The 15,228-nt window shown below is 26.6% G+C and overlaps 2 protein-coding genes across 2 annotated transcripts; both read left to right on the top strand.

The window, feature by feature from the left end:
• The first annotated feature begins 1,157 nt into the window (after nt 1-1,157).
• LOC109798820 (serine carboxypeptidase-like) lies at nt 1,158-4,137 on the top strand. The gene is made up of 9 exons (XM_020359215.3): nt 1,158-1,870; nt 2,155-2,323; nt 2,419-2,538; nt 2,636-2,779; nt 2,869-3,019; nt 3,118-3,209; nt 3,301-3,562; nt 3,661-3,794; nt 3,882-4,137. Exons 1-9 carry the CDS (start codon nt 1,563-1,565, stop codon nt 3,987-3,989), a joined length of 1,488 nt encoding a protein of 495 aa, XP_020214804.3. The 5' UTR covers nt 1,158-1,562; the 3' UTR covers nt 3,990-4,137.
• Nucleotides 4,138-10,345: 6,208 nt separating this feature from the next.
• On the top strand, nt 10,346-13,885 carry LOC109798806 (serine carboxypeptidase-like). Its single transcript, XM_020359203.3, has 9 exons — nt 10,346-10,683; nt 11,075-11,243; nt 12,118-12,237; nt 12,321-12,464; nt 12,577-12,727; nt 12,812-12,900; nt 12,996-13,257; nt 13,359-13,492; nt 13,568-13,885. The coding sequence occupies exons 1-9, from the start codon at nt 10,367-10,369 to the stop codon at nt 13,664-13,666; spliced, it is 1,485 nt and encodes a 494-aa protein (XP_020214792.1). The 5' UTR covers nt 10,346-10,366; the 3' UTR covers nt 13,667-13,885.
• The last annotated feature ends 1,343 nt before the right edge of the window (nt 13,886-15,228 follow it).

Genomic DNA, 15,228 nt, shown 5'->3' with positions numbered 1-15,228 from the left:
AACTTAGAATAATAAGTTATAGGTCTAACTCAACCTTATAAAACGTACTCATAAGGTGAGAGTTATCATTCACTTATATACTCTTTAATTATTTTATTTCTAGTCGATGTGGGACTTAAGTTTTTTCTAACAAATAATTGTCGCTAATAGTAAATTTTGATGTGATATAAATACATTTTTAGTGACCATTATATAATAGTCATTAATATTTTTATTAAAAAATAAAATAGAAGAAATTAATTTATTACTATTAAATAATTATCGGTAATACTAAATTTTGTTATAGTGATATATGACTGCTCTCATAAGATTTATCTATTTATTGCATGATATACTAGACTTGATTGTATTCCTATTTAGTTGTTGTTAGATCATAGTAAGTGTAGTACTAAGCAGGTGGTTACATTTAAATATTTTGTGAAGAGATAATTAAAATAAAAATTATTTAAATATATAATTAAATTTAAAATAATTCATGATAAATTAAAATGATAATTAAATATATAAATTGTTCTATCTCTATCCTGTGTGTCAAAACCCATGTTATTCTAAAATTATTTTGTAGTTCATCATATTTCACTTTATTTCAAATCATGTCAAATTTGATATATATAATCTTAGATATAATATTACATAATTTCACGGTTAAATTAATGAAATTTGATATTATATAAAAATTTATTGAAAAAATAAAATTTGCTATAAATTTTTTATACTTAATATCAATTAATCCTAACTTTCTCTCTATCTATTTATCTATCTATATATATATAGAGAGAGAGAGAAAAAGAGATCATATCTAATAAGAACATATTATATTATGAGAGATAAGTTAAGAAGAAAAAAAAATCCTTAAAAATATTTTCATTGAAAAATAATTTATAAAAATACTCTCATATAAAATAATTATTCTAACTTGGACAAAAAGATAGTTTTTGAATATATTATATTTTTTAATATTATTAGATATAGATCAATAAAATAATTAATACAAATTAATGTAAATTTATTATATGCTAATAAATCACAATATATTTTTATTAATAAACTCTAATATTATTTATTAGACATATATATAATTTAAAGTAGAAAATCAAGAATTAATATTGAATGGTGGTGCACATCAGAGTTATCTGTCATTCACTAACAAAGAGAGAAAGTAAAAGTCAACTAAAGAACTAACATATAATAATAAATATTCATTCCCTCTCATAATAAATAATGGCATAAATTATTTTATACAATTAGAAAAATAAACATATGTAAGATAATGATGATTTTACAAAATTAATTATGCTTAATCTTCTTTATATAAAACGATACAACTTATTATCACTCTCTAAAGAATATTATGAGAAATTAAAAAAAAAATTATATTAAAAAATTAATATACACTTATTTTAAAATATATATTTTTCTCACGTGTGTGTGACACTTATTAGGAAAGGGAATGCGTAATTAATACACACTCCAAAAATAAATGCTTAAAAGTTGTGGAACGGCTATGCATTGCGACTTTGCGAGTGCTATAAATAAGTTGAAAGACATTGGCAAACGCAAACATGGCATTCTCCAAAGTCTCATTGTCTCTTGTGTTGCTTTTCTTCGTCTCACTTTCTTTCTCCTATGCAAATTCTCGCTTCACCCATGACCGTACCAACTCATCACAATCACAAGCCCAAACGCTCATTAGAAGCCTTAACCTATTCCCAAAGAAACCAGTTAACATTGTTAAAGGTGACCATGCTGATTTTGTCCCTGGAAAGATCGTCGAGAACAAGTTCTCGTTTTTTGCTCAGTCTGGATCTTCTGTTGAAGATCTTGGCCACCATGCAGGTTACTTTTCGCTTCCTCATTCCATAGCCGCAAGGTAAATTTATATATTATGATTTATATCACTTCCTCATTCCACTGATAAGTTTGGAATCACAATGTGCTGAGTCAAACAGCAACAAAAAAAACTCTCTCTTGGTAGCTTTTTTTAATCATGTAAAAAACTATCTACAGATAACTCTAATTTTAGTATTGCACAGCGATTATTGGTTTGAGATTGGTTAATTGATTTGAGTGTGGTATTTTCATTTTAATTAAAATGAATAAATTTGAATTTTGTCCTTTTATTTGTTCATGATCCTAATTTGTTGCCACATACAGGATGTTCTACTTTTTCTTTGAATCACGGAACAATAAGGATGATCCTGTTATCATATGGTTGGCAGGGGGACCAGGGTGCAGCAGTGAACTAGCTTTGTTTTATGAAAATGGTCCTTTTCATATTGCCAATAACTTGTCCCTTGTATGGAATGTTTTTGGCTGGGACCAGGTCAATTTCCATCTCTTTATTATTGAAAATGTCACACGAAAATTGTTTCTTTATTTGTCTCATATCAACAATTTTTTTTTCTTCTCATTTTACAGGCATCAAATATTATATTTGTTGACCAACCTACGGGGACAGGTTTTAGTTACTCTTCTTATGATAGAGACATTCGTCATGATGAAGTGAGCGTTAGCAGTGATTTGTATGACTTCTTGCAAGTAAGAATTATAAAGTCCTTCTTTCATTCCATTATACAAGATAATATCTTCTTGTGTATTAGTAAGATCTACTAAATTAATTTTACTATAATTGCAGGAATTTTTCAAGACACATCCTGAGTTCATTAAGAATGACTTTTATATTACTGGAGAATCATACGCTGGACACTATATTCCAGCACTTGCATATCGGATTAACCAAGCAAATAAACAAAATCTAGGAATACATATAAACCTCAAGGTCTTACACTGTTTCTAATATAATTTATCATGTTATATACACGATTTGTTTGGCTTTTGTTTGCATTGATTCATTTGACGTAACAACAGGGTTTTGCAATTGGTGATGGGTTAACAAATCCTGCAATTCAATATACAGCATACACAGATTTTGCATTAGACAACGGAATAATTAATAAGGCCGGTTATGATTATATCAGCAAGTTCATCCCAAGTTGTGAGCAAGCCATTGAAACTTGTGGTACTGATTTCATTTTTGTTTTCTACTCACACCCATCCCTTTTCATTAATTTACATATAGGTTTGAATTTGCCATGTTGTTTGTGTTTGATTTTTCAGAATTTCAAGGTGGACAAAGTTGCGACATTGCATATAATATTTGTGATAACATACTTGGTAGTATACTGAAAGCTGCTGGCAACAACCTTAATGTAAGTAAGAATGAAAGAACAATAACTTTTATTTTTAATTTTCTACTCAATTCGATTTCGTTATTGCATTCTGCTGATGTGTAAATTGCAGGTATATGATATCAGAAAGAAATGTGTAGGATCTTTGTGCTATGATTTTAGCAATTTGGAGAGGCTGTTAAACCTGCAGAACGTGAAGAGTGCTTTAGGAGTGGCGAATGACTTGGAGTATGTTCCATGCAGTATAACAGTGCACAATGCTATGAGGGAAGACTGGATGAGAAACCTGGAAGGGGGGATTCCTTCTCTTCTTGAGGATGGAATCAAGATGCTTGTGTATGTTGGTGATAAAGATCTCATATGCAATTGGCTTGGTAAGTCTACTTCATTCATTTGAAACAAATTTGTTTGTGTTGAAAAAATTATATATTATATGCTAGATTGAATTATTGATATGGTTGTTATTTGGCAGGGAATTCAAGGTGGGTTCATGCCATGGAGTGGTCAGGCCAAAATGCCTTTGGGACATCTCTTACATTGAAATATGTGGTTGATGGTGCAGAAGCAGGGTTTTTGAAAAGCTATGGACCTCTCACTTTCCTTAGGGTATGTGTTTAAGGTTGTATTTTTGAGTGTGACAAACATGTTAATTTCACTTGTGGTTATAACTTTATTTATGTGACACTAAAACAGATATTTGATGCTGGGCACTTGGTCCCTATGGATCAACCAAACATTGCACTTGAGATGTTGAAAGGGTGGATGGGAGGGACGCTTATGGAAACTAAAGGAGATAATTGATGTCACTTAAATTTATACTCACCTCGGAACCAAAACTCAACATCCTCTTAAACATGGATGGTAATGACAATTATTGTGTACGTGATTCCATGTATAAATTGGAGGATGGAAATTATATATTTTTTCTGAACCATTTCTGTGATCTTTATGTACTCGTGTCAACATTTCGTGCAAGGTTCACCATTTTCCTGTTTACTTTATTATAAGAAAATGCCAATTTTAGACTAAACAATTAAAAATTGAGTATTATATATACCAAGTGAACGTTGTGGGATTTAATCTTTTGTAACATTGTAAATCAGCCGTAAAACATCGCGAAAATCTATAATAGAACAAGCCGTACATATGAACCGGACGGAGAAGTCGTGGTTCTACCATAAGTGAGCTTAAAAAATAACAAATATTTTTTTATAAATTATTCAAATCTTTTAAATTAATATTTATCAATTTAATCTAATCTAAATTGATTTAAATAGTATAACCATAAAATTTGATTTTTTTGTTTGTAAAAATAGGAAAGATTACAAAGATGGTTGCAGTGAGGATTGAACCTAAGTCATCATACTTCTAACTACCTCAGTCCCTCCCCACCCAACTACTAGGTTAACCCTAGCGGTCAACCAAAAAATTTGATTTGACTAGTACAAAAAATTTTAAAATATATTTATACTGTAACACCTAATTGTATAAATATTAATCCTATTATTATACGTATATATATTTATAGATTGAAAATACAAGTATATTATTAATAATATTATACGTGATAACAAAAAAAGATTTTTCAAACTCATTTACATATAATTAGCTATTAATTACATTACATATTAAACTAAAAATATTTACAGCTACGTGCATAGCTACTTACTTCTCACATATCTATTACAATATTTACAAATTACGGTGATATCGATTTACAATGGGATTCACGTGATTGGTGGGAGGTAAATAAAAAGTAACTATTATATAGTCGTTGATTACGCTGGGAACTTCTTACTTTGGAGAGAATGTAAAAGATGACACCGCCACTCGGTTGAAAGTGATTGAGTTTGCTACCGCATCTACACTCCACGTAGTACCGGAAAATACTACGGATATAACTGAGGGAAAAAGGTCCTGGAATAGCCAGAAAATCCATCTATATATATATTTTTTTATATAAATTAATTATCTTAAGAAAATGATATACCTTTGAAATACTTCAAAAGTTATTTTTTTTTCTCTCTTTCTCTCTTTTCTTTTCTCTCTTCCTTCTTATTATTTTTCTCAACTTAAGCTTTTGTGTTTCACCAATTTCAATTGCATGTTCCTCTTCTATCTCAAACCTATTTATTATAGTATAAATTATAATAATTACCTAGTTAGCATTTGATGGGAAATTTGTTATTTAGTTTGATTTTAATCTCCCATTACCAATTTGGTTACTAAGGGATAAGGGTTATTAAATATGAGATAAGAGGATAAGATTGTTTTTGTACAACAACAGCAGAAAAAATCGGCTGCAGATTTTTTTTTTTAATAAAATAATATTTTTTTTACCCTTTCATAATATTTATATATATATATATATAAATTTAATATAATTACATATATTAAACATTTGAAATTTTAAATATATATATATATATATATATATATATATATCACAATATTATTTTTTTAAAATTAAAGTTATAATAAAATTGAATACTAAATATTTCCATTTAATTTATTAGAAATAAAAGAAATTGTAATATATCAAAAATACACATATGTATTTATCTATTTATTTTAAATATAGTAATTAAAAATTTTAAAAATATAATTTTAAAAATAAGATAATAATAAAGAAATTTATAATATTGTATTAAGAATTTCAAAATATTACATATACATTTTGATCTTTTGTCAATAATAATAATAATAATAATAATAATTATTATTATTATTATTATTATTATTATTATTATCATTATTATTATCATTATTATTATTTTTATCATTATTATTATTATGATTATTATTATAATTATAATTATAATAATAATTATAATAATTATTATTATAATTATTATTATTATTATAATAATTATTATTATTATAAAAATTATTAATTATAATAATAATAATTATTATTATCATTATTATATTATCATTATTATTATGATTATTATTATTATCATTATTATTATTATCATTATTATAATTATTATTATTATTATGATTATTATAATATTACTTTTAATATGTTATTGATTTTTATTACATTGTGAAAATGGGGTGATCTATCTATATACCAAGAAAAATGGTGTGTACTAAAACGGTAAAAGATCTAACATGGGATAAATCTATCTATTATCCAATAAATACAAATTAATAAATGGAATGTACAAAATTCTTTTGTAACTAATATTAATTATAAATTTTAGGGTTTTCTTGTTGTAAACAAATTTGAATTATTCTTGTAGTAACTAGTTATGATAAATGAGATTTATCATAATCTCAAATAATAAAAGGATATTTCATAAGTTTTTTACTCATTTAAATCTCCAAGATCAAACATTTAACTACAAATTAATTCAAATTTTCATTCTGATGATCATAGATTAACATTTATCTTTATAAGAAATGATAATATAATAATAAATTGAGCTTAGGAAAATTAACGAAACTAGTTTATAGTTAGAAATAATAAAAATATTTAAACTAAATAATTTAGAATATTTTTAATTATATAGAATTTCGTACAACATAGTTTACAACAATGAGGTGTGTTTAAGAATATTAAACTAGTTATATGATCATTGTAAATATCATAAATGAATAAAATAACATAAACTAGTAACACCTTATTAGCTATTAATTTAGAATTAAAAGTATCATAAATTAAATAAGTAAATAAAATTAGGAGCACATCACAAAATAAATATACATAAATAAAATATAAAATAAATAAATATAATAATATAAAAAATATAAAAAGAATAAAGGTCTTCTCTCTCTTATCTTAATAGAAAAATGAAACCGCTTAGAAATAACTTAAAAGAAATTTTTTTCCTCATGCTCCTTCTCTTTCTTCTTTCTCAATTTTCTTTCTTAGTTTTCTTATCTTTAAAGCCTTCCCTCACCATGTCTATTTTTAGGCAAATTGATAATAATTACCGATGGTAATTTTTTTTCTTCCCTTTTGGTTAGAATTGAACAAGAAAGTCTTAATTCCTTTACATATAGATAATCCCTCCTTTCCTAGGGCCTAGGGATATGTGTTCGTACTTCGTTCACTACTGTAGATAAAATCTATAGCAATTTTTTTTTAAAATTTCTTCTTTCTATCTATATATATAAGAAATTTAAAATAATTTTATTACTTATATTAAATGTTTAAAATTTAATATTAAAAAAATTTATATAAAACATTGTATTTAATCACTATTTATTTTAAAATATAGCAACTAGAAATTTAGACTATTATTTTAAAAATAAGATGATAATAATAATAAAATTGAGAATATTAAAATATTATACCACAAATTTAGAATGTTACAAATAATACAAATATTTTAAAAAAAATAGCATTGATATTAAAAAAAGTATTTAAGTGTAAATTATGTTTTCTTTTTATTAGAGATGCAAATATTACATTATTTTTTTGCTTAAATATATTTTTAGTTCTTGTAAAATAGATAAGTTTTTATTTTGATCCTTGTAAAATTTATTTTTTATTTTTCATTTTTCTAAAATTTTTAAACATTTTAGTCTTTTTAAAATGAGAATTTTAATTTTAGTTCCGAAAAAATATTTTTTTTAATTTTTATCACTCTAAAATATAAATCACTATTTTTTTTGTCTCAAATGATGATTTTAAGGTAGATAAAAAAAAATATTTATTTTCATGATCTATAAAAACCAAAAAAAAAATTAGAGATATCACACACTAACTTTGTATCACTAATAGTTACTTAATAAGTAGTTAAAATTATTATATAATATCAAAGATTAAAAGCAATATGGCTAAATTGTATAGAGATGAAAAAAAAAATACAAATAATAAAATCAAAACTTACATATTTTATAAAGACTAAAAACATATATATGTAAGTTTTATTTTCTTTTTCTTTTTTTTTTTCTGTTAAAATATACACTCATCTCTCCTAACTAATTTAAATATATATGTAAGCTTTATCTTCTATTTTTCTGTAAGCTTAACAATTCACATCAAATCTTGTAGGTAAATTTAATTGATATAACTGTTGAATTATATGTTATTATACTCAATATCATATATATATATATATATATATATATATATATATATATCAAATTTCATATGATTTAAATTTTTAAATATATTATTTAAAAATAGATAATTATACATATTTTAAATATAATATTATATATTAAAATAAAATAACGGGATAAACTACTAAATAATTTGAAATCACGTAAAATTTGATATACTTATCAATTAAATATGCTTTATACAAAAAAATATTAAAATATAAGAAATAAAAAAATTAGATGTATATATATAGAGAAAGAAAAAAAATTTAACTTAAATAGCTTATATTCCCTCTCGATTGTGTTTTATTTGACATTTAATATTTTACATATATTTTAAAAAATAATTAATATTTTAGATTTCATAAAAATTGCTACACAAATTTTTAATATACTTTTTATTTTTCATGTTAACTAATTCTTTCTCATCTACACTTATTTAATATTTTCTCACTTCACAGCTAATAGTTAAGAATATAATAAAAACTATATTTAATGTTTCGTAGATATTTTAAAATGACAATTAAATAAAATAATTTTTCCTAAAATATCAAATAAAATCAAACGAAGGAGTATATATTATGATTTCTTTATATTTTAATTAGGAATTTTGTAGAACTCATAATATTTGATTGTTTGAAATTGTTACCGGTAAACAGTAAACTTAATTATAATAATATTGAAAACCGATGGATTGTGTTATTTTTGCTACATAACCTATTCATCTTAATATCATTATTTAACAAATATAATAACTAATTAATGATCCCTTTATTTGCTTCAATTAATTTTTAATTGTCCTTCAAATAATATTTTCTAAAAAATATTTAAATTATATATATATATATATATATATATATATATATATTGTTTTTATTATTACAACTACCGCGAGTCAAGTATGAGTAAAAAAAATATTAAGAATCTAAAATACAACCTATACGAAATCTTAAGTTAATTTATCTTATTTAATGTTATCATATAAAAAATACACTTCATTTAATTAAAAGTTTATTTTCAACAACTTTTAATTGAGATTAACATGATTAAATAATATTAAGTTAAATTATATTTTTTTTTATCTTTTTTTATCCTTTATCTATTAAAATGTTTAATTTATTCCTTTATTTTTTATATTTGGCCCTATTAAAACAATGATCGTTTTAAATTTTGTAATACAATAATTTTGAAGTAATTTTTAATTGATTAAAGATATGAAATTTGTAACCTTAAATTTATATGAGAACTATGAAATCTAATTGTCGTTAGAATATATATAAAAAAAAAACTTAAAACATTGTGAAAATTGTGTGAAATGTATATCATACGAGTAAAAAGAAAATAATATGAAATTATATTTTTTTAATATGTAAACTTTATTTTTGGTCTCTATAAAATATGTGTGTGTTTATGTTTTTCATCTCTAAAATATAAATAATCACTTTAATCCCTAACAATTATTTAAAAAAAAAATAAATAATATTTATTTTACGAGTGAATAATTTATTTTTTTAAAGTATCACACAACTAACAAATATCATTAAAAATTATGTATATTATATAAAATAATCATTTAACATTTTAATAAATAAATAAATAATTAAAATTGATTTTATAATAATAATAATAATATATAAGCTAACCTCAAGCGTGTAGTTCAACGGTAGGGGTTGATCCACGCTTCAGGAGTTCTACCTTGTGTATGCAGCCGCGTTAAATCTTGGGGCCAGCTATCTCACTCTTTGAGGTGCCTCCAATGTAGCAAGGAGATTAGTCACTGCTATCGATGGTGGATACTCCTTGGACGAACCAAAAAAACAAAATAATAATATATAAACTAAAAATAATAGTTTTAAAATTTTAAAAATAAAAAATAATAATAATAAATTTAATAAAGACCAAAATCACTAATAATTTTTTTTTTTCATTTTCGAATGACTACAAACATATTTAAATATAAAAGAATTATTTTTTAATGTAAACTTATTAAGAATGTAACGGTCATAATTACCAAATTCAGAATGATGCGAGATTTCTTAGTTTCAATGTGCATTAAACATTTTGCATTAGGGTGCTATAAAATCCAGCCATTGGCACCTTTTTTTTACACAAACGCAAAGATGGCATCATCACGAACTCTCTGTGTGTCTCTTTTGTTGCTTTTGTTGGTCTCAGTTTCTTGTTCCTACGCAACTTCTCGTCTCAGCAGTGACCGTGTCAGTGCCAAACCACCACTATCACAAGCTGAAAGGCTCATAAGAAGTCTTAACCTATCTCCAAAGAAACCAGTTAACATTATTAAGGGTGACGTTGCTGATTTTGTTCCTGGAAAGATCGTAGAGAAGAAGTTCTCGTTTCTTGGTGATTCTGGGCCTTCCATCGAAGACCTTGGTCACCATGCAGGTTACTATTCACTTCCTCATTCCAAAGCTGCAAGGTAAAATATGTAATTTCATATAATTTCATATCACTTTGTCTTTTGGAATCCCAAAGTCATATTCGATTGTTCATTGTAAATGTCATGTGATGAGTGAAATTAAGTGCTTTGCAACAAAAAAAAAAATACATATGAATAGTTTAGATGTGTTATTTTTTTATTATATCACGCGTAAAAAACATTAACACCATTAGTATAAATTAGATTGAAATAATTAATAATGTGGCATCATTTTAAAAGTTAAATAACTAAATTGAACTTTTTAATAATAAAATATTGAATCGGTTAAATAGAAGGAAAAAAAAAAAGAGAGTAATAATTAACCTTTAATTTTTTTAAAATTTTCTAATATGTGATCCTGATATAAATTGCAATCTACTACGACTTGTAGGATGTTCTACTTTTTCTTTGAATCACGAAACAAAAAGGATGATCCTGTTGTCATATGGTTAACTGGAGGACCAGGATGTGGCAGTGAATTAGCTTTGTTTTATGAGAATGGTCCTTTCCATATTGGTGATAGATTGTCTCTTACATGGAACGATTTCGGATGGGATCAGGTAATATCAATTTCCATGTTTCCTTCATGAATTGTAATATACATGACACTCATATGGTAAATGAAAGAAAAATGAAAATAATAGATAAGGTAAATGATGAGATGATAACTAAATAAAGAGATAGGAAAAGAAACGGGTCAAAGTGTTATCGAAGAAAAAGTAAATATATTTTAAGTATTTTTTTTTCTATTACAAACATTCATTTATTTATTTATTTATACTTTTTCTTTATCTCACCTCTTGATACTTCATGTTGTTATATCATTTTAATATTTCACTTTTTTAAAATTTATACTTTGTGTGGTGCTAGAAAAATGAGTAAGAAATAGTTGAAAGAGATGAAAAATAAGTGAAAAATAAAATGTGAGTGTATTTGATAAAGAAAAAATAAAAAAGAAAAAAATGTGAAATACATCACTTTTAATTTTGTCGCTTAAATGAGGAAAAACAACAAGAAAATTGGTGTTACATATAATTAATCAATTATATAATCATTTAATTAATTAATCCATCCTTTTATAGATTGAATTACATTTTAATAGATTTTAAATTAATTTTAGTATTTTTTATTTCTTATTTTCTTCCTTTTTCTTAAAATAAATTATTTTATTTTATTTTATTTTATAGCTGACTTTCCTTTCTTATTTATATTATTAATTTTTTCTTCTCACCAACCACAACCTTTGCAAGTGTCAAATATCAATTAACAAAAAGTGACCATTCAACTATATCCTTTGTGGAAACTGGAGCGTGTGTGCCATTGGCGGTTGAACCATAAAGCATAGTTAGTCGTACGATTGGTTAAATTAAAGAACTTGTTGTTACACCAAAATTGTTTTCTTGCTCTTATCAACAAGTTTTTCACATTTTGCAGGTATCAAATATATTATTTGTTGACCAACCTACAGGCACAGGATTTAGTTACTCATCTGATGATAGCGACATTCCTCATGATGAAAAAGGCGTCAGCAATGATTTATATGACTTTTTGCAAGTAATAATAGTATCATTTTTAATATCTTCTTGTGCATAATTACTTAAGTTCCGCTAAATTAATTTTGCTATATATAATTGCAGGAATTTTTCAAGGCTCATCCTGAATTTGTTAAGAATGACTTTTATATTACTGGAGAATCATACGCTGGACATTATATTCCAGCATTGGCATCCCGTGTTAACCAAGGAAATAAACAAAATCAAGGAATTCATATAAACCTCAAGGTCTTGCTCTATTTCTAATATAATTTATCATATTATAACCCAAAAATGGTTAATTTATTAATTATTTTGTCTTTCTTTTTTTCTTGTGTTGATTCATTTGATATAATAACAGGGTTTTGCTATTGGTAATGGGTTAACAAATCCTGCAATTCAATATCCAGCATACCCAGATTTTGCATTAGACAATGGAATAATTACAAAGGCTAATTATGATGATATCAAAAAGTTGATCCCAGATTGTGAAAAAGCAGCCAAAACTTGCGGTACAACTTTTATCGAGTTGTTGTTTCTTTTTTACTAACGTATGTTGTTTCAGTTTGTGATGTTGATTGTGTTTGATTTATTAGAAACTCAAGGCGGAGAAAGTTGCGGGGAAGCGTTTGGTACCTGTGAAAACATAATCGGACAAATCCTGAACATTGCTCCCGATATTAATGTAAGTGATCATGAAAAATCAGTAGCTTTTTCCTATTCTTACTAACTGTTTGAGAAGAGGATGAGGTTTTGTTTACTCATTGCAACAAACTGCAGTACTATGACATCAGAAAGAAGTGTGAGGGGCCTTTGTGCTATAACTTCGAAAACGTGGAGATTTTGTTAAACCGAGATGACGTGAAGAGTGCTTTAGGTGTGGGGAAAGACTTGGAGTTTGTTTCATGCAGTAGTACAGTTTATGAAGCTTTGAACCTAGATTGGATGCAGAACTTGGAAGTGGGGATTCCTGCTCTTCTTGAGGATGGAATCAAGTTGCTTGTTTATGCTGGGGAAGAAGATCTCATATGCAATTGGCTTGGTAAGTCTAACTAATTCATTTGAAACAATGTTGTTTTTGTGTTGAAGAAGTTATATATATATATGTTGAATTGAATTCTTGGTGTGGTCGTCATTTGGTAGGGAATTCAAGGTGGGTTCAAGCCATGGAGTGGTCAGGCCAAAAGGCCTTTGGAACATCTCCAACAGTGAAATTTGTGGTTGATGGTGCAGAAGCAGGGTCTTTGAATAGCTATGGACCTCTCTCTTTCCTCAAGGTTTGTGTTCTTGACTGTCACATATATGTTAATTTCACTTTTGGTTATAACTTTATGTGATAATACGTACAACAGGTGTACAAGGCCGGACACTTGGTCCCAATGGATCAACCAAAAGCAGCACTTCAGATGTTGAAAAACTGGATGAGAGGGAATCTGACCAAAACAGAATGATCACCTCAAAACCGAAACCAAACATCCACCGATATGGATTGTGATCACAGTTATTAATGCGTACATGATTTCGTGTGTAATATTTGGAGGGTGGATTTTATTTTTTTTATGAATAATATGTGCATTGTCCAGCCTTATTCCTATTGTATTGAATGATCTTTATACAAGAAAATGTCAAATGCAGAATAAACAATAAAAAAATATTCAGCCTTATTCCTATTGAATGATTCAATTCTTTGTGACATTGTAATTCAGCCGTTCAAATGAGCTGGACCTTGGATAAGTTGAAGTGAAGTGATACATATTGTTAAGAATTAAGTATTTGATTCTAACAAGCTAAACCTATGGGTTAGAGGAGGGGATAAACATAAAACGATGACAGCTCGCTATTGATGATGGCTCAGTTTGGTCCATTTGGTTGGTTCATAGGTTGACTTTTAGATGATCACGGAATAAAAGTCTGTTAGGAATAGGAATAGAATTTCCTAACAGGTCTTGCTTTGTAATACACCAAATCTCCCTACTACTATGACTATCTAATTTTTTGAAATAATTTCCCTCTCTCTTCATTTATTTCAAGTTAGAATAAATACAACCAGTTGTAAAGAAAACCCTACTGGGTTGAGTTCGTAGGCCCAATTACAAGATTTCATTCTAACACTATTATTTGTGAAAACAAAAATTGCTACGGTGCTATTGCTGGAGGCATAAAAATCATCATTTTTCTTAAAACACATAGTCATTGTGCCATGTGGGCCTTTTTGAAACTCTTTTGGCCCGCTTTTATTCATTTTCTTCAGCTTTTGTTTGTGGGTTTGGGCTCCCATCAAAGTCCTTATAGTATGGGTGTGTATTTCAAGTGTTGTTTTAATGGTTATCATCAAGGATGGAAATAAGCCTCTTAGAATAGTGGATTTAAATCTAACTCAACCCTACAAAATCGACTTGTAAGGTGAGAGTTATTTTCCACTTATATATTATTTAATTGTCTAATTTCTAATCGATGTGAGACTTAGATTTTTCTCAATACACTCCACTCACGTCCAATACTATTGGGCTTGGTACGTGGATAAATGGTAGGTGGTCCTTTTTTAATGATCTAGGATTGGTGGAACTTGAATTTTTAATGATTGGCGAGACTTGAATACACTCTCTCATGCCCATGGTGCATGTATCAATGAATGGTAGGTGACCCTTTTTTTTTAATGACGGGACTTGACCCCCTCATGCTCATGGTGCATGTATCAATGATGGGTGACCCATTTTTAAGAATCTAGAATAGATCTGATACCATCTTAGAATAGTAAATTTAAGTTTAATTCAACCCTACAAAATCAACTTTAAGGTAAGGATTATTTAATTGCCTAGTCTCTAGTCGATGCGGAACAAACCGCCGGTGAAATTCAGATTCGAGCCCTTGTTGTGTTTCAATACATAAGTTTTTGCAATCTGGTTAATTTAGTTACTCGTCCAAGGGAATAAAGGGTGAGAACAAATGAGAAATTATATTGATGCATTGTGTAAAATGAAAGGATAAAAGAGAAGAGAAACACTACTCAGTT

Source organism: Cajanus cajan, chromosome 8 (assembly GCF_000230855.2).
Source record: "Cajanus cajan strain Asha chromosome 8, NIPB_CcT2T_4, whole genome shotgun sequence".
In the NCBI taxonomy this organism is placed as follows: Eukaryota; Viridiplantae; Streptophyta; class Magnoliopsida; order Fabales; family Fabaceae; genus Cajanus; species Cajanus cajan.
This window is presented reverse-complemented; position numbering and strand designations above follow the sequence as displayed.

What these genes read in the sequence shown, in the direction of transcription:
- LOC109798806 (XM_020359203.3), top strand. Translation starts at nt 10,367, where the DNA reads ATGGCATCATCACGAACTCTCTGTGTGTCTCTTTTGTTGCTTTTGTTG. An exon ending in ATTTATATGACTTTTTGCAA is followed by an intron (nt 12,238 to 12,320) that starts GTAATAATAGTA and finishes ATATAATTGCAG; the next exon opens with GAATTTTTCAAGGCTCATCC. An exon ending in TCTCATATGCAATTGGCTTG is followed by an intron (nt 13,258 to 13,358) that starts GTAAGTCTAACT and finishes GTCATTTGGTAG; the next exon opens with GGAATTCAAGGTGGGTTCAA.
- LOC109798820 (XM_020359215.3), top strand. Translation starts at nt 1,563, where the DNA reads ATGGCATTCTCCAAAGTCTCATTGTCTCTTGTGTTGCTTTTCTTCGTC. An exon ending in CCTCATTCCATAGCCGCAAG is followed by an intron (nt 1,871 to 2,154) that starts GTAAATTTATAT and finishes TGCCACATACAG; the next exon opens with GATGTTCTACTTTTTCTTTG. An exon ending in TCTCATATGCAATTGGCTTG is followed by an intron (nt 3,563 to 3,660) that starts GTAAGTCTACTT and finishes GTTATTTGGCAG; the next exon opens with GGAATTCAAGGTGGGTTCAT.